The 19,004-nt window shown below is 41.5% G+C and overlaps 1 protein-coding gene across 2 annotated transcripts in view; it reads right to left on the reverse strand.

The window, feature by feature from the left end:
* Positions 1-638: 638 nt before the first annotated feature.
* Positions 639-19,004, reverse strand: part of CRAMP1 (cramped chromatin regulator homolog 1) — a 205,516-nt gene continuing 187,150 nt past the window's right edge. For both annotated transcript variants that reach the window (XM_053694749.1, XM_053694748.1), the window contains exon 21: positions 639-2,729. In XM_053694749.1, coding sequence (XP_053550724.1) covers positions 2,562-2,729 — 168 coding nt within the window. In that variant the 3' untranslated portion in view covers positions 639-2,561. The remainder of the gene's footprint in view (positions 2,730-19,004) is intronic.

The raw sequence follows: 19,004 nt of genomic DNA on the forward strand, positions 1-19,004 counted from the left end.
CCCACAAGTAAGGATGACGCCGTGGACCGGACACACCTATGTTGGAGAAAAGGACTTACCCTCCAGGGCACAGCACTTTCAGGTCTGACAGCTTCATCCAACTTCTGACAGGGTCCTGAGGTAGAAAGGAAAGTAGTATAAGCTAACACTAGTGTGGGTGTTAGCACAATTGCTGGAAGGAGGACAGAAAATCCCTGCAACATCCAGCAGCAAACAGCTACCAATACTCTTCCTAAGAGGTTTACATGGACACAGCATTAACCACTGTCCTATCTTGAAGGTAAACTATCCATTAAAGGACTTAATCCAAAAATAAGTCCATTAAAGGACTTAGTCCAAACTATCCATTAAAGGACTTAATCCAAATTTCTTCAGAGCACCATCTTAGCCACTTTCCAAGTTACAGAGGCAAAGAATGACTGGGGGAATATGGAAAGTGGGAGGGATATTTATAGCTTTTGTTGGGGTGTCTTTGCCTCCTCCTGGTGGCCAGGTGTTGAATTCCCAACAGTAATGAATGAGTTTGTGGACTCTCCATGCCATTGGAAAGAAAGAGTTTAGTTACACTTACACTTTTGTGATTTGTATTTTATATCAAGAGTATGAAGTAGAGAAAAATAACACAACGAAACACAGACTAGTTTAAGAGTTCAACTTTATGCACAATAAGAAAAAAATGATTTTACAAAACCATCTGAAAAGTTTTGCCAAAGGAAGTTTTAGTCCTTTTTGCCTTAGCTAGGAGCCTGCAATAGACTTAAGCTAAAAACAAAAAGTATTAAACAGCATCCTTTATCATTAAATAACCCAGGTTCCACCCTCCCCCAAACAAAAATTCCATCATTCCAAAGAATGGAAAGAGTAAATAACTTAAGTTTACAATATTGTACAAAACAAGCGCCATTAAACCCACTCTGGAAAACCAAGAGGTAAAAGACGTTTGTGATACTTTTATACAGACACTATACATATATTTATATATTTATAGATATATACACAAACAGAACAATGAAAAATAGAAAGTGTACTGAAATCTTCATTTTTATATGGACATACAAATGCTGATAAAGTCAGTTTTCACTGAGTTTTTTTATTTGGTGAGGTTTATTAACTGGAAAGTAAACAAACATTTTCACAACTCGTGTGAGAGATTTCAAAAGTTTACAGAGGTAGTTTTAAAGAATCCCCCTTGAAAAGTGTTAGGTGGTAATCCTGAAATAAACACCCTCTGTTTCCTGTTTGATGCGGGCTGCCATGTCAGATGCTATAACTCTAAAGTATTACTAATTGCATTTTGAAACGCTGACAGACATCTATTTATTTTACAGAGGAACAGTTAGCGGTGAAAACTGTGTTCAAATAAAACACTGCTCATTAAAAGGGAGACACCCCTTTTAAATCCTTTTCTTCAATTTAATTATAACCTTATATTTCAATACACATTTATTTTCTGAGTGCCAACGTTTTTTTTATAGCTTTATCCATAAAAACAACAACATAGAAATAAAACAAACAAATTGCATATTTTGCACCAGCCCCAATGAAGTCTGAATTAATGTCTCTTATAAATATGGCTTATATTTCTCAGAGTAATGCATTTTTGTAAAGGTTTATCCTCTTGAATTTGGAGGGTCAATAATCCTATATGCTCAATGCTTTGCACATTTTTTCTAATGTGTATATAAGAATATATCTAATGTGTGATTATATATTAAACAAATATATAATACACAGATATAGAAAAGACACGCATATACACAAATCAAATGAGCGTCACCCTCATTACTATGTGTTCATATGGTTGATCTTCAGGAAAGAGGACAAATTCCGAAATAACAGATAGGGTTGTTAGTAACTTTCACATAACTTATTTTTAGTCACTTTCACAAGCGTACATAGACATCCTAAAGTGTGTAATTAAAGTGAAGTGCAAGTTGCCCACCTGTCGGTTAAATCTCACTATTAAGTTTTGGACCTTTAATATAATAGAGAAAAAGTGGTGTTCCTGAATCAACCCGCCAGGGGAGATAAAGCGACCACCTATTTACAAAAGAAACATTAACCTTCTGTCACTGCAGGTATTTAATTCCTATCAACTAAGCAGCAGTTAGCAAAAGGTAATCAAATTGATGCAGCACCTTGTTTTCAGTAGTCCTATACTATAGATCCTAAACGGTCATCACAGATGACAAAAAAGGCTGTCACAGAAGCAGAAAAAGATGCCAATGCAGGGTCCTTTAGCCCAACAGAAAAATATTACTCATATAATAACAAAGTAAATTTAGTTCATGTTACAAATTGATTCAGTGCCAGCAAGACGTAACATGTCTATCTTTCTACTGTAGATAATATGAAGGGTTAACTAATCCTTCATGAGTAAGGATAGCACAGAATGCTCGGATCCAGGGTGAATACGTCAGCTGATGTGCGAGAACTCTTATTGGACCAGAGGTGTCATTTTAAAATGTAGCACTCGGTTCTTCGACAGAGATATAGTTCTAGTTCTGTTATTCCTTAAGATCATCAGACATAAGATATGGAATCGGAAAGGTGATGAAGTCTTAGGAAAAATCACAGACTGGTTGTCCAGTCCCGCAGGCTCCTGTTTCTAATGCAGGATCCCTTCTTACAGGTTCTGGAGCAGAGAGTTCTTGGGCGAGGTCATTGAAGCGGGAAATGTAGTCAATGCTGTTCTCGTTCATAAGGCAAACCAGCTGCGAGTCAACTACCTGTCGGTAAAATACATGCAAAGAGTGAGTATCCTGTATATTAAATGCTGTGAAAAAAAAAGTAATAAAGTGAGAAGCCAAGTTATAAGGCAAATTAAAGGGACAATACACTCAAAAGGAAGCCCCCCTTAAAATATTAAAGGGACATGAAACCCAATTTTGAAAAACTTTCCAATTTACTTCTATGATCTTCTATTGCTTCCTTATTTTGGTATCCTTTGTTGAAGAAGCAGCAATGCACTACTAGGAGCTAGGTTAATGTATTGAGTGAGCCAATAACTTAAGGCAATATGTGCAGCCACCAATCATCAGCTCTTGAGCCTACCTAGGTATCCCTTTCAACAAAGGACACCAAAAGAACAAAATACATTTGATAAGGTGAACTGAAAAGTTATTTTAAATTCAATGCTCTGTCTGAATCATGAAAGAAAAAAAATTGGTTTTAATGTCACTTTAAATTAAAGGGAAAGTATACACAATTTTTATATAGCTGCATGTAATAGACACTACTATAAAGAATAATATGCACAGATACTGACATAAAAATCCAGTATAAAAGTGGGTGTATAGCAAAAAACAAACAGAGACCTTCCCCCCTCCCCCGCATATGAAAATACTTTTTACACAAACAGGAACCATCAAAACTATACACACACACATATATAATATATATATATATATATATATATATATATATATATATATATATATATATATATATATATATTTATTTATTATTTTTTTCCAGTAGACAACCCAGTGTATTGAGTGTATTGATCTAGGCCAATTTTGGTATGTTTTTAGTCACCATTTCACCGCCAAATGCGATCGTATTAAAGAAAATATATATTTTCTCACTGAAATTATTTACATACCGCTTCTGCAATCATGACACAAACAATTGTAAAAACAAAAATTTATGCTTATCTGATAAATTATTTTCTTTCCTGGCATGGAGAGTCCACAAATTAATTCCAATTACTAGTGGGAATTCAACTCCTGGCCACCAGGAGGAAGCAAAAAACACCCCAGCAAAGCTGTTAAAGGAACACTGAACCCAAAATTTTTCTTTTGTAATTCAGAAAGAACATGCCATTTTAAGCAACTTTCTAATTTACTCCTATTATCAATTTTTCTTCGTTCTCTTGCTATCTTTATTTGAAAAAGAAGGCATCTAAGCTTGTTTTGGGTTTAGTACTCTGGACAGCACTTTTTTTATTGGTGAATGAATTTATCCACCAATCAGCAAGGACAACCCAGCATGTTCACCAAAAATGGGCCAGCATCTAAATAAAGCATTTCAAATAAAGATACCAAGAGAATGAAGAAAATTTGATAAAAGGAGTAAATTACAAAGTTGCTTAAAATGTCATGCTCAATCTGAATTACGAAAGAAAAAATTTGGGTACAGTGTCCCTTTAAGTATCACTCCCACTTCCCATAAACCCTGTCATTCAGTCAAAGGAATATGGAAAGAGAAGAGGACACAAATGTTACAGAGGTGCCTGAGGTTTAGAAGATGACAAAAGCTATCTTAAAAATAAATTAATGGCAGATCGTGGACTCTCCATGTCAAGAAAGAAAATAATTTATCAGGTAAGCATAAATGTTGTTTTCTTTCCAATAACATGGAGAGTCCTTAAATTCATTCCAATTACTAGTGGAAACCAATACCAAAGCTAGAGGACAGGGAATGGAAGGGAGGGAGAACAAGACAGACATATCTAAACAGGCACATCGCTTAAAGAACTTTCCTCCCAAAAAAGGCAAAAAATGTAGACTATGGAAAAAGTATGCATGAGGACCAAGTGACTGCCTTGCAGATTAGTTCCACAGAAGCCTCATTTTTAAAGGCCAAGAAAGAAGAGGCAGCCGTAGTGGAATAAACCGAAATCCTGTCGGGAAGCTGTTGTCCATCTCGCTCATATCCAACCGAACGACACTTCTCAACCAAAAGGAAGAACAGAAGAAGTGGCCTTAGGATACCAGAGAATACCACAAAAAGGACAGAAGATTGACGCAAGTCTCTAGTTGCTTGCAGATAGAACTTCAGAGCACGCACAACAACCAGGTCTTGTAACAGACATCTCTTATTAGAAAAGGAAAGAACGAAGGAACAACAATTTCCTGATTGATATTGCGGTCCGAAACCACCTTAGGAAGAAATCCTAATTTGGTATGGAGGACCGCCTTATACGCGTGAAAAATAAGGTAAGGGGGAAATCACACTGCAGAGCTGAAAACTCTGAGACTCTACGAGCAGAAGAAATAGCGAGAAGAAACAAAACCTTCCAGGATAAGAATTTAATATCAACTGAGTGCCTTAGTCTCAAACGGAGCCTAATCCAGAACTCTAAGTACAAGATTAAGGCTCCATGGAGGAGCAACAGACTGAAACACAAGCCTGATTCTGACTAAGGCCTGAACAAAAGAATGAACATCTGGTATGTCAGCCAGACGTTTGTGCAAAATAATTGAAAGGCCTCCTGAAGAAAGAAAAGAATGAGAGGAATCCTCACCTGACTCCAGGAGAAACCCCTATATTCACACCAGAAAAAGTATGTACGCCATACCCTATGGTAAATCTTGGGAGTTACCGGCTTACGAGCCTAAATCATCGTATCAAATACCTCTTTGGAAAAACCTCGTCTAGACAAGACTAGACGTTCAATCTCCAAACAGTCCTTCCTATTATGCAAATTCCATGGGGGAAAGGACGACATCTTTACCAGATCCGCAAACCAAATTCTGCGAGGCCAAGCTGGCGATGGCGAATTGCCAGAGCTGCCTGCAGATCCCTTGATTTTGATCCGTATATTGGAAGTTTGGAGTTTAGACAAAAAGTCATCAGATCCAACCCCGGATCTCCCCACCTGAGAGTTATCATTGAGAATACATCCGGATGACGGCCCACACCACAGGATGAAAGTCAACCTGCTCAGATAATCCGCTTCCCAGTTGTGCACCCCTGGGATATGGATGGCATAAAGATAATTGTCAGACTCCGCCCACTGAAGTGAAGCGAGTCACCCCCTTCACCGCTAAGGAGCTCCGAGTTCCTCCATGGTGGATGATATAAGCCACAGAAAAAAAATAGTCTCAGTGTCCTGAGAAAGCCACCAGGACAGAGACTCTCTTGTCTGGAAGTCTAAGACTATCTTCTGAGAAGGTTCAAGAGGTCTCCGTTCCATTGTCTGAGCATGAATAACTGTAGAGGACTCAAATGGAAACGAGCAAACTGACAGAAGACCGAAGAGAAAGACCTGCTGGAAGAAGACTGGATTTTCTGTCCTCTGACATGGAAATCTACAAGGAGATCGAGACTATGATTATCCCTAGAAAACATACCCTGGTAAATGGAACTAATTTTCCAGATTCACCTTCCACCCGTGAGGCAGTTAAGCTAACCTTTAGAATACTACCGTCCAAAAAGATTGCTAAGATTACTAAGGAAAAACAGATGACCTAGGGCCAGAAGACGTCACAAGCATAAGAAAAAATCTCCTCAATACGAGAAAGGGTAAATAATCCTCACAGACCCCAAAAAGAACTAGGGTCTTTACATAAATTCATATATAACATTGAACAAAATATTATGTCCCAGACAAATATGAGTCCTATGGGACAATTAATGTCACATATATTAATAAATATCACCTCAATATGAGACAAATAATATAAGTCCCTATACATAAAATAGGACAACATACATGTCACAGACAGATAAAAATCATCCCCATAGGAGAGAAATAAATATACGGATTTCCTGTACAAAATAGTATAACAGAAAACTTAAATTATGCTTACCTGATAATTTTCTTTTCTTCTGACGGGAATAGTCCACAGCTGCATTCATTAATTTTGGGAATTCAGAACCTGGCCACCAGGAGGAGGCAAAGACACCCCAGCCAAAGGCTTAAAATAGCTCCCCCACTCCCCTCATCCCCTAGTCATTCTGCCAAGGGAACAAAGAACAGTAGGAGAAATATCAGGGTGAAAAAGGTGCCAGAAGAATAAAGACTAAAATAAGGCTGCCCCATAGGTAAAAATGTGAGGGGGAGCTGTGGACTCTTCCCATCAGAAGAAAAGAAAATGATCAGGTAAGCATAATTTATGTTTTTCTTCTTAAACGGGTAGAGTCTACAGCTGCATTCATTACTTTTGGGAAAACAATACCCAAGTTATAGAGGACGCTGAATGCAAACAAAGGGCGGGTACAGAAGGCAGCCCCTTTGAAGGGCACCACAGCCTGAAATTACCCAACACCAGATAAAAAAACTAACACTTCGAAACAAGGGGTTAAAAACCTGAAGGACCAAGTAACTGCCCATCAGATAAACAACCTACAAGGCCGTGTTAGAGACCACTCGGATCCATAGATCCATTGAGCAAAGAAAAACCCCTGAGGAACCAAATCCCACAGGCTTTCTGATCACACGGAACTAAGCCCCAACCCGAAGGAAGAGAACCTTCACCTACCCCGAGGGGGAAAAAAATTGGAGGACCATAAGATATCTAAAGGACCACCAACTAAGGTAAGAAAAACCTCAAAACAACTAAAGCAAACCCAAGGTTGCTAAAGACAACCGCCCAGGGAAATTAACTCCCTAGAAGGGCAAGCACCAGAATCACTCCACACTTATGAAAAGGCGACCACAAGAAGAACCAAGGACTACCCTCAGATCCCTGACACAACAACACCATACGACTTATGGTGCTCCAAGGAATCCGTAAGCTCCCCAAAGAACCATAGTCTAGCGGATACAACCGCTAAAACTAGTTAAACACAGGAGCATACAAAACCGAAGAAATTCAGAGCCTGCAGACAAGAATTAGAAAAAAAAAAACTATATCATATCAGAGAATAAAAGGCTATCCAGTGAAAACACACAGCCACCTCTAAACAAGGAGCTCCAGCCTCAAGGCAGCAAAGCTGACCCTATGCCAACGTGGGAGACCATCCCACAAAGAAAGCCAAAAAAATTCCAGACCTTAGAAGAACATCCAACACCAGCAGCCCATGAAAACCAGTGGAGGGATGAAACATTGTGAACCCCCCACCGAAGGCAGGAACCAGGATAGAAAGCTGACACAGCAGGATTCAAACTCCAAGCCTTCAGCTACTAGGCAGGGTAGATTTTCCCTAGGCCACATAGACTTGCAGCAACTGGAAGTACACGGTCAAGGCTCAACAGAGCAGCCAGATCCCCGACCCCCACTCCGAGGAAACGGACCCAGTCCAAAAGGATTGGCAACGTCCGAATAAAAAGAATACAAAATTCTCTGAACCACACCTCAGAGGAAAAATGCTATCACAAAGCCAAGGCAGAAATACTATGTGCTCGGGATCCGAGAACCCCTATACAGCTCCCTTCCAAAGAAGGACCACGCCCAAACAAGAGAGATAGGACACTGAACTACAGCGTCCCAGTACCAAAAGCCAGTCCCAAGACCACTTGCACGCAAGGAAGGGCAGAACCCCTCATAAAACGAGAAGGACTCCTGGGGCTTCATGTACACTGTATTCTGAAACCTCCCCGAAGGAGGGCAAACGCAAAGTAACCGCTTCCCCAGCCATAGGAAGCAATTCCTTTGTTATTCCGAAAGGAACGAAAATTAGTCTGTCGTCCTTTAAGTTTATTCTTCTTATCCTGTGGGAGAAGATGGCCCTTACCTCCCGAGTTATCAGAAATGATCTCCTTCAGAGCAGGTCCGAACAAGGTCTTACCCTTGTAAGGAATAGAAAGGAGCTTAGTCTTAGAAGACACATCCGCGGACCAAGGCTTTAGCCATAAGGCCCTGCGGGCTAGGACCGAAAAACCCGAACTCTTAGCTGCCAGCTTAAAGACCTGCAAAGAAGCGTCTATAATAAAGGCATTAGCGAGTTTCATAGCTTTTATCTCGTCTTGTATCTCCTCCAAGGGAGTCTCTGACTGAAGCGACTCATTTAGATTGTCTAACCAGTATGCCACCGCACCCATGACGGTAATAATACAGGCAGTAGGTTGCATCAGAAGTCCCTGATGTACATAAAGTTTCTTAAGTATACCCTCTAATCTTTTATCCATAGGGTCTTTAAACGAACAGCTATCCTCTATGGGAATAGTGGTTCTCTTAGCCAGGGTGGAGATAGGGCCCTCCACCTTAGGAATAGCCTGCCACATTTCTTTAAAAGTATCCTCTACTGGGAACATTTTCTTAAACATAGGTGAGGAAGAGAAAGGAATACCAGTCCTCTCTCCCATTCCTTAGCGAGTATTTCCGAGGTCCGCTTGGGAACCGGAAAAACCTCTGAAAAGGCAGGAATATCAACATATTTGTCGGTACCTGTAGGAGCCACCACTAGCTTGGGACTACAGTCATCTAGTGTAAGTAAAACCTCCCTTAATAGCATATGGAGGTGTTCCAGCTTAAATCTAAAGTTCACCACCTCTGAATCTACTTGAGGTATTTAATTCCCTGCATCTGAAATTTCCCCTTCAGATAAACCCTCATTGCCTTCCACCTCAGGTTGGGAAGGTATATCGGTAGCCTCTGCACCCTCACTTATAGATTGTCTAGCCTTCCTTTTACGACTACCCTCTTGTAGGGGGGAAAAGGCCAACAACACATCATTGATAGTAGATGACATAAGGGAAGCCATGTCTTTTAGAGTGATTGTGGGCCCTAAAGCAGGAGTACAGGACACTGATTGAGCGGGCGTAATAGATTGGGACATATGGGGAGAAAGCTGCGGCCTACTTGGACCATCCTCGGTAGACTTTTGAGAAGTATCTGTAGTAGAAAGGCTTTGCTCAGTAAAAAGCAATTCTCTGCCGTTTTCAGCCCTCAATGCATGAGGGACAAAAAGGGATTGGTGGTTCCACATTAGCATCAAGACATTTAAGGAGCAAATAGAGTTTTGCAAGTCTCCTGAGTCCATATTGAAGCACAATAAACACAATGCAATAATATGAAAACAAAAAAATATTTTAATCAAAAAAACTTTACTGTCACTTTAAATTTTAAAATGTAACTTTTTTACTGCAATAAGAAAAAACGTTCAAAACAATGTTTTTTATACTCCAAAATGAGCTTGAGCCGTGATTGGAGGATAACCGATCTGACGTAGGAAAAAACTTACGACGAACGGGGGAAAACACATTGTGTCCAGGACTTTATAATATAATAACCCTAATAACCAACTGATCCATTACAAAGTGCTTTTGATGCCTCTCCACTAGGATAATTTGATATCAATATAACAGAGGTGGGAAATAAGTATTGATACATTATAAATCGGGACTGCCTTTGTTAAAAAAAAAATCCAAGTGATATATGAACATTGATACATAGTATCGCCTTCCAATCGAGACTGTCTTTGTATAAAGAAGTCTTAAAGATCCGCTCCTATCTTACTCAGAGAGGATATAAATCAGCCTAAGTTGTAATTTATCAAATATACAAATGTTACCGATGTTTCAATGTACTCAAGCTGAGTTTATTGGGCCCTTTTAAAATTTGTTTGCAAATATTGGCCTTTATTGTGACATTTATGCCTCTTGTCAGTAAGGGGTAGGATATGGTGTACTTTGTATAAATTCATTATCTCGAGCGAATAACGCTTTTTAGAGTCCACTTCATTGTGCAATTTTTTATTTAGTTTTAGGCACCGGTGTCGATATTGTAGGCATTTTATATTGTTTTTTTACAATCTTCAATGAAGTAATTAAATATTTGTATATGAAGTAATTAAATATTTGTATTTTAATCTGTACTTGAAGCCTTAATATTTGTTAATATTTGGTACCTTAAGCCTAGGAAGGATTTCTAGATAGCTTTAATTTTCTTTATTAGAAGTTTTGTAGGAATAGTGGTAGATATTTATGAAGTATATCATTTAATATAAGACATCTTATTACACCAGAAGCTATCTCAATTAATGTAAGACCTTGTATTACACCAGGAGCTATCATAAATAGTATAATTAGATTAATAGCAAGATTTGGTCTATTTTGAGTTTTCGAACGTATAGCAGACTGTTGGAAGGCACCACCCACACTCTTTGTTCTGCTTTTGTAGTTGGATCTTACCTTGTGAGAAGTACGATCAGTGGGTTTAGGCTAGATCTGCACTTTAAGTTCAAAAGAAACCCCTTGCTTTTTGCTTTCCGTAGGATTGCCAGAGTCCCTGCAGTAAGATTGCAAGGAAACGTAATGAGCCGCACAAAATTACGTGGTGCGCAAGAATGGACCTTCCCTGCTATAAGAAAAAGAGTGCAAAGCTATTAGAAGCTGTGCAACTCTCAAAAACAAAAGTGAAACCTGCCTGTTCTATTGCCAAAAAGTATGCAGTCTATTTGAGCCCAAACCTTCACAATGTGTTCCTTAGAGAACAAAGCAGTACATATAACGAATCTCTGAATACAAACTAATCTCTGAATTAAAGGAGATATTAACCCTTGATCCTATTGAGGTTATGAGGAGTCACACTGTGACGCTAATAATAAGAGTCCCTGCTAAATAGTAAAATAAAGCAGACTTACCCTCCAAGCTCTATGCTGTGAAACAGATACAGCCTCTCAAGTGTGACAGCCTTGCCACGGTGTTCTGACAGGGACCTGAGTGTGCTATCCTCTCCTCCTCTGCCATCCTCCTCTAGTGACGAAAGGCAAAGAATGACTGGGGGGATGGGGGAAGTGGGAGGGATATTTAAGACTTTAGCTGGGGTGTCTTTGCCTCCTCCTGGTGGCCAGGTGTTATATTTCCCAACAGTAAGGAATGAAGTTGTGGACTCTCCCTGCCTTATGGAAAGAAATAAGGACTTACCCTACATGGTCCTAATATGGGGCAGACACAGCACCTCCAGGTCTGACAGCTTTATATCCACATCTGACAGTGACCAGCTTACACTGGTTGCCAAAGGGGGTGTTAGCACAAATTGCTGGAAGGAGGACAGAGAAGCTTCCCTGCGACATTTAGCAGCTGACTTTCACCAATCTGACAAAGAGAATTACATGGCTACTCTGTGAACCCCAGCCCTGTCTTGCAGTGTAACTACCCATTAAAGGATTTCCAGATCACCTTCTTGCCAACCTCCTAGTTTACTAGGCAAAGAATGACTGGAGGAGATGGGGATGTGGGAGGGATACTTAGTCGTATGCAAAACTTTAGGCACCCCTGACAATTTCCATGATTTTCATTTAGAAATAATTGGGTGTTTGGATCAGCAATTTAATTTTGATCTATCAAATAACTGAAGGACACAGAAATATTTCAGTAGTGAAATGAGGTTTATTGGATTAACAGAAAATGTGCAATATGCGTCAGAACGATATTAGACAGGTGCATAAATTTGGGCACCCCAACAGAAATATTGCAGCAATATTTAGTAGAGCCTCCTTTAGCAGAAATAACAGCCTCTAGACGCTTCCTAAAGCCTGTAATGAGTGTCTGGATTCTGGATGAAGGTATTTTCGACCATTCCTCCTTGCAAAACACCTCCAGTTCAGTTAGGTTTGATGGTTGCTGAGCATGGATAGCCCGCTTCAAATCACCCCACAGATTTTCAATGATATTAAGGTCAGGGGACTGGGATTGCCATTCCAGAACATTGTACTTGTTCCTCTGCACAAATGCCAGAGTAGATTTTGAGCAGTGTTTTGGGTCGTTGTCTTGTTGAAATATCCAGCCCCGGCGTAACTTCAACTTTGTGACTGATTCCTCAACATTATTTTCAAGTATCTGCTGATATTGATTGGAATCCATGCGACCCTCAGCTTTAACAAGATTCCCAGTACCGGCACTGGCCACACAGCCCCACAGCATGATGGAACATCCACCAAATTTTACTGTGAGTAGCAAGTGTTTGTCTTGGAACGCTGTGTTCTTTTGCCGCCATGCATAGCACCCCTTGTTATGACCAAATAACTCAATCTTTGTTTCATCAGTCCACAGCACCTTCTTCCAAAATGAAGCTGGCTTGTCCAAATGTGCATTTGCATACCTCAAGCGACTCTGTTTGTGGCGTGTGTGCAGAAAAGGCTTCTTCCGCATCACTCTCCCATACAGCTTCTCCTTGTGCAAAGTGTGCTGAATTGTTGAACGATGCACAGTGACACCATCTGCAGCAAGATGATGTTGTAGGTCTTTGGAGGTGGTCTGTGGGCTGTTTTTGACCGTTCTCACCATCCTTTGCCTCTATAATATTTTACTTGGCCTGCCACTTCTGCCCTTACAAAAACTGTACCCGTGGTCTTCCATTTCCTCACTACGTTCCTCACAGTGGAAACGGACAGCTTAAATCTCTGCGACAGCTTTTTGTAGCCTTCCCCTAAACCATAATGTTGAACAATCTTTGTTGTCAGGTCATTTGAGAGTTGTTTGGAGGCCCCCATGTTGCCACTCTTCAGAGGAGAGTCAAAGAGAACAACAACTTGCAATTGGCCACCTTAAATACCTTTTTTCATGATTAGATGCACCTGTCTATGAAGTTCAAGGTTTAATGGGCTCACCAAACTAATTGTGTGTTTCAATTAATCAGTGCTAGGTAGTTACAGGTATTCAAATCAACAAAATTACAAGGGTGCCCAAATTTATGCACCTGTCTAATTTAATTTTGATGCATATTGCACATTTTCTGTTAATCCAATAAACCTCATTTCACTACTGAAATATTACTGTGTCCTTCAGTTATTTGATAGATCAAAATGAAATTGCTGATCCAAACACCCAATTATTTATAAATTATAGAAATTGTCAGGGGTGCCTAAACCTTTGCATATGACAGTAGCTTTGGCTGGGGTGTCTTTGCCTCCTCCTGGTGGCCAGGTGTTGTATTCCCAACAGTAATGAATAAATTTGTGGACTCTCCCTGCCACTGGAAAGAAATAACAAATTATGTTTACCTAATAATTTTCTTTTCTTCTGATGGAAAGAGTCCACAGCTGGATTCATTACTTTTGGGAAATAAGAACCAGGCCACCAGGAGGCGGCAAAGATACCCCAGCCAAAGGCTTAAATACTCCTCCCACTCCCCTCATCTCCCAGTCATTCAGCCGAGGAACAAGGAACAGTAGAAGAAATATCAGGTAAAAGGTGCCAGAAGAATAAAATAAAGACGTCCCACAGAAAAATTACGGGTGGGGAGCTGTGGACTATTTCCATCAGAAGAAGAAAAGAAAATTATCAGGTAAGCATAATTTATAATTTTCTTCTTAAATGGAAAGAGTCAATAGCTGCATTCATTACTTTTGGGAAAACAATACCCAGCTATAGAGGACACAATGCCAAGACGGGAGGGTATAATAGGAGGCCCATACTGAGGGCACCAGGCCTGAACCCCTACCAAAAAAAAAAATGCTACGTCCGAAGCCAAGAAAAACCTTAAAAGGAAAGGCCCCAAGGATACTGACCCGCAGATTGTCCAGAAGCCATCTAGAGATCGCATATCGGACTCAACTGAGCCAACAGTCCTCCAGGAAACGTCGCCCAACAGTCAGTCCCTCACCATTCACCCCACACTAATGAGGGGAACACCAGCCTCAACTCCCAAGGGGACAAGTCAAATGAGAACTGAAGGAAACAAAAAAAGGTCACCACAATCCATAAAAGGAAACCTCCAATAGTGAGCCCAGCTCACAAAGACCCAAATAGGCCCAAACAGAAAGGAGGCTACGCCTAGACCAATCTGGACCCGAGCGGAACCCGGGATAATATCGGTCATAGAGGACAGAGAAAGTCTGCTCTCTAGCATCATGCAAGTACTGAAAGACGACTGAAGACATAGTCCTCACAGCGTCTGAACATAGATACAAAAGTATCCAACCATAAAAAAAAAAAAAAAAAAAACAAACAAACAAAAAAACAAACAAAAAAACGGGTAACAGACCCAGATGAAAAAACCCTAGTCTAGAACACAGAGTCAACATTAGGACGACACAGAGGTTACTTGCTAGTAAGTAGAAGCAGCCAACAAAAGAACAGACTGCAAAAAGCAACCCCCAGCCAGAGGACACGCTCTAGGCAACCTAAGCCGCCAGACCTACACACAGGTCTCCAAAAGAGGAACACAGAACCTCAATCGAGGCCCCCCAAGAAAAAAGGTTACACCCAGAGCCCGAAGGAGGTGAAATCCTAGACCCGCTGCCTGTAAGCCTAGGGAGCTAGCAACTATGCCCACCTAGATCCTGACGTCTCTCAGACCCAACACCCAGCCGTCATCAGCGGATCCGAAACAGGGGAATAGAAGAACCCCTAAACCAGCTCAAGAACACGCAGAAGAATGGCCACAGTCATCCCTATAGAGCACAGGTACAACCCGACTCCGAAAACAGACGACAAGGCCGTAGACCCAAAGGATCTAGCAAAAGGCCCAACAAAGTCTCAACTTGGAGCCAGCAAGACTCCAGATGGAACGTAACAACCCAGAGAGACACCCCTCTCCGAAAGGTTAACCCACAGTTCCAACCTCCTGATCCAGGAGAAGCCCCAAGAAAGGGACTACATCTCCATAAGAAGGAGAATAACCCCTTAAGAAAAGGGATGGAACCAGAAGGGCAACATCTGTATGCCAGGCACAAAGTAATTGGCTAAAGGAGCTATCAATCCCCAACACAGATGTCCTTGGAAAGACCCCCCCAAAAATAGCTTGCTAACACACATCCCCTATGTAACGGATGCAGCAGAGACACTGCAAACCCATTCTCCTGCAGAGCAGTGAATCCAAAGGGTTACCCTAGCAAGCCGACCTAGGGTATCCAACCCTAAGGCGCATCAAGCCTAATGAGCAACGGCCACTCAGAAAACCTGGCCAATCATGACCAGGTCAGGTAGAATGAGTAAAGGACATAGCTCAAGTTCCCAGTACTGAGGAACCCCAAACCAGCCCTTAGGGCTAAGATTCCAGTAACACCCATAACTGGACAACGAGAAAAACTCGTAAGTCCCAACCGAAGGAAGGAACCACCCCTTGCTAAAATCCTACGCTCCAAGGAGCAAGGTGATAAAAGTCGTATTACGACCCTAGACTTCTCAAACAGTCAAAGGACAACAAAGCAAGGGATACCTCTAGTTCAAAACCCCTCAAGCAGGGCTAGTCTCCACATAAACTCCATACAAACAGAGGATTATAGGGAGAAAAGGTGCAAAACCTTCCCAGCTCCGGGTAATCCCGTGCTAAGCCCAAAGTCCCCACAGGGTTCAACCCTCTCCCGGAGAGAACGGAAGAAAACCAAGAAGGTCTTGTAACTCAGCTAGACAGTACACGGTCAATGTGCAATAGCTGCAGCTAGTGACATTAAACAGCGTGCGAGTACACATTCAAGGTGCGAAAAGAGCTGAAACTGGTTTCAAACTGTAAACCTTACGCATGCTAGGCAGCTATTCAAGCTACTAGCTGTTGATGGACCAAGTCCAAAAAAGGACAAATCCAGAGCCTCAAAAAAAGAAGGCCAAACCGCTCAAACAGCGGTAAGAAGGCGCTAAGCCCTCCAACCCTCCACTACGTGGGGGAGGAAACTCTAGAGTCCGATAATACCAGACGTAAGAGAGAGTGACGCAGCGGAACTCCACTGACCCAGTCATCCATGATTGAAGGCTACAAGGACTGAACAATCCTTCCTGCCTCACGGACCCACAGGTCCTCCCGAATGCTTAGTTGAAACATGTAAAACAAATAACATGAGCACTCAGCACCTCGACCGGACCAGCCAAGCAGAACAGCCCCACGTGTCTGAACAGCCACAAGCCAGAACCAAACCCAACAGGACCAGCCTGCACCCAGGGTCCTAACTGGCAAGCTGCATAAATTCTCCCTCAGAGGGGAGTAAAAGAAAACAGACATTTTTAACATAGGACTAACATGTCCAAAACAACTTCCAAAGAAGTAACAGAGTATCAATCCCAGAAGGTTCCCAAAGGAAACAATAAACCAAATAAACAGCCTATCGGATAAAAAGAAAATATAAGGTAACCCGGAGGTTAACACCCAAGAAGAAACAGGCCTACACGCAGGACCAACCATGATCTTCAATAAACTGGGAAAGATCTCAATAAAATAACAATCAGGATATTACATCATCCCCACAAGTCTAATGAGGTGTACCATTCGAATTAGCAGACTGAAAATTCCCATATCCGATAAGGAAAGGGTAATTTAATAACTGAAAAACATGTCTGAGTAATACGCGAAGGCGCGCAATTCTGTAATGAAAGGCACAACACTCAGGGACAGCTACACCTGTAGGGAACTGTAGAGGCCCTCCCCAAGGCGGGAGACCAGGGACAATAGGGCACGAGCACAATCGCAAACACCTGGACGAATAATCGGAAAAAATACGTTGAAGCAAAAATGTGCTGCAACCTCCGGGAGGAATAATCATAAACTGGGTTACCCGCATGTGCAGAAGTATGGAGCGGTAGGAAACTCGTCTCTTGGAGGACGGGACCCCCAGAGGCGGATGGCTCAGCTGTCCCTTGATTCCCCTAGCCCGAGGAACAAGGCGCTCTCATATGGCATACAGAACATAAGTGGTTGACATGTGTCGACGAGGCCAATTCGGATTCATCACAGGACACAGAATCTTATGGAATCCTCCATACCTGAATCTGAAATAACTAGGATAGAGGATATGCAAATATGGACTAAAGCAGTAAAACTAAACGGCACCTGACACCCACAATGGCTGGGGCACTCACCACCTCTTGTGAACCAGACCCCTGCGGACTAGAATTTCTCCTTCGCCACACAGTCAGGAAAGCGGAAATGGAAGACGGAACGCAAACACGCCCAGTCACAAGGTGAACAGTACAATCCAACAAAAAAGCGTGTCCAACCATATGGTTGCGTCACTTTGAGGCCTTAATGTTCAAAACCATGAGCCCAATTAACACTACACATAAGCAGGTTGAATCACATAACAAACATGATTACCCTCCCCCCCCCCCCCCTGTTCAATAACCCCCTCAGGAGATATTAACCCTTGATTCCAAGATACTAAAGGAGACTCACTGAGACCCTTATGTTTATAGTTAGACCCGCAAGGTGTTGTAGTCTTACGGGAAAACATCTGAATTACAGTACATTCACAAAGAAAGTAAAATGAAAAGATTTTACTGGAATCTACGCTGTGGAACAGGAACACGGCCCTTCAAGTGTGACGGATAGTAGCATCGCCTCCGCCATGGACTTGAGAGAGGAAAGCAGGCAGCGAAGCAAAGGTCGACCACGCTGAATGCTGTAGGAGCTGTTAACATGAGTCGGAATGGTTTTGCAGAAAGAAAGACTCTCCCTGCATCTCCGGACCCTAACTTTCATCAAAGCCCTCACTGAGAGACTGATAGGATTACTTAAAACTCCTGACCCATGTCGAAGAGTACTACCCTCCATAAGAGACAAATAAATTTTAACACTTCTCTGCCAACCTCCTGGAACGAAAGGCAAAGAATGACTAGGGGATGAGGGGAGTGGGAGGAGTATTTAAGCCTTTGGCTGGGGTGTCTTTGCCTCCTCCTGGTGGCCAGGTTTTTATTTCCCAAAAGTAATGAATGCAGCTGTGGACTCTTTCCATTTAAGAAGAAAATAGTCCTGTTATTTATTACATATTATTTCCCAGAGTACCATAAATTATGAGAGTATCTATGGATGTGGTTTCTCAACCCAAGTGAACTCAAAGTCCGGTAAATTTTAGCCAGATGTGTCAGGGCCAGTAGGCTGTCTTACCAATAAACAGCCGAGAGTTTGGGGCCCACCAACTGGCCGTCATGGCCCAGTACCAGGCTGCAGCCCAGATTTTGAGAAACCAGGATCTATGCAGTACGGAGTACAGCTTTTATATCATATAGGGTTACACTATGGATAGCCCATAATAGTATTCGGGCTGCTAGGATCACATGAAGGTCAGGAAATAATTTCTGAATGTATATCCTAAATGCTTATTGATGCGTATTGAAGGTGTAAACCCATTTTTAGATTTTTATGTGTTACAATACTAGAGGACTAAAGCACCCAGGTAGGTACTGAAGATTTCAGTTTATATGTTATCTGTATGTGAGTGTCACAATATCTGGATCCTAAGTATCTGTTTCTGTCACTAATAAAGTGTACTTCCCTGGGGGGGCTTAAGTCCTCTAGAATTGTAACACTTTAAAAATCTTTATGATGGGTTTGCTAACAATATTGATGCATATTGAACGTGTAAAGAACCAGTTGGAGATCTTAGTAGAACCTTCTGATCATGGGGCTTGAACAATACTTTGATTACCTATATCTGTAACTGAGCTTATATTATTTTAAAAA

The sequence above is a fragment of the Bombina bombina genome, chromosome 11 (assembly GCF_027579735.1).
Source record: "Bombina bombina isolate aBomBom1 chromosome 11, aBomBom1.pri, whole genome shotgun sequence".
Classification (NCBI taxonomy): domain Eukaryota; kingdom Metazoa; phylum Chordata; class Amphibia; order Anura; family Bombinatoridae; genus Bombina; species Bombina bombina.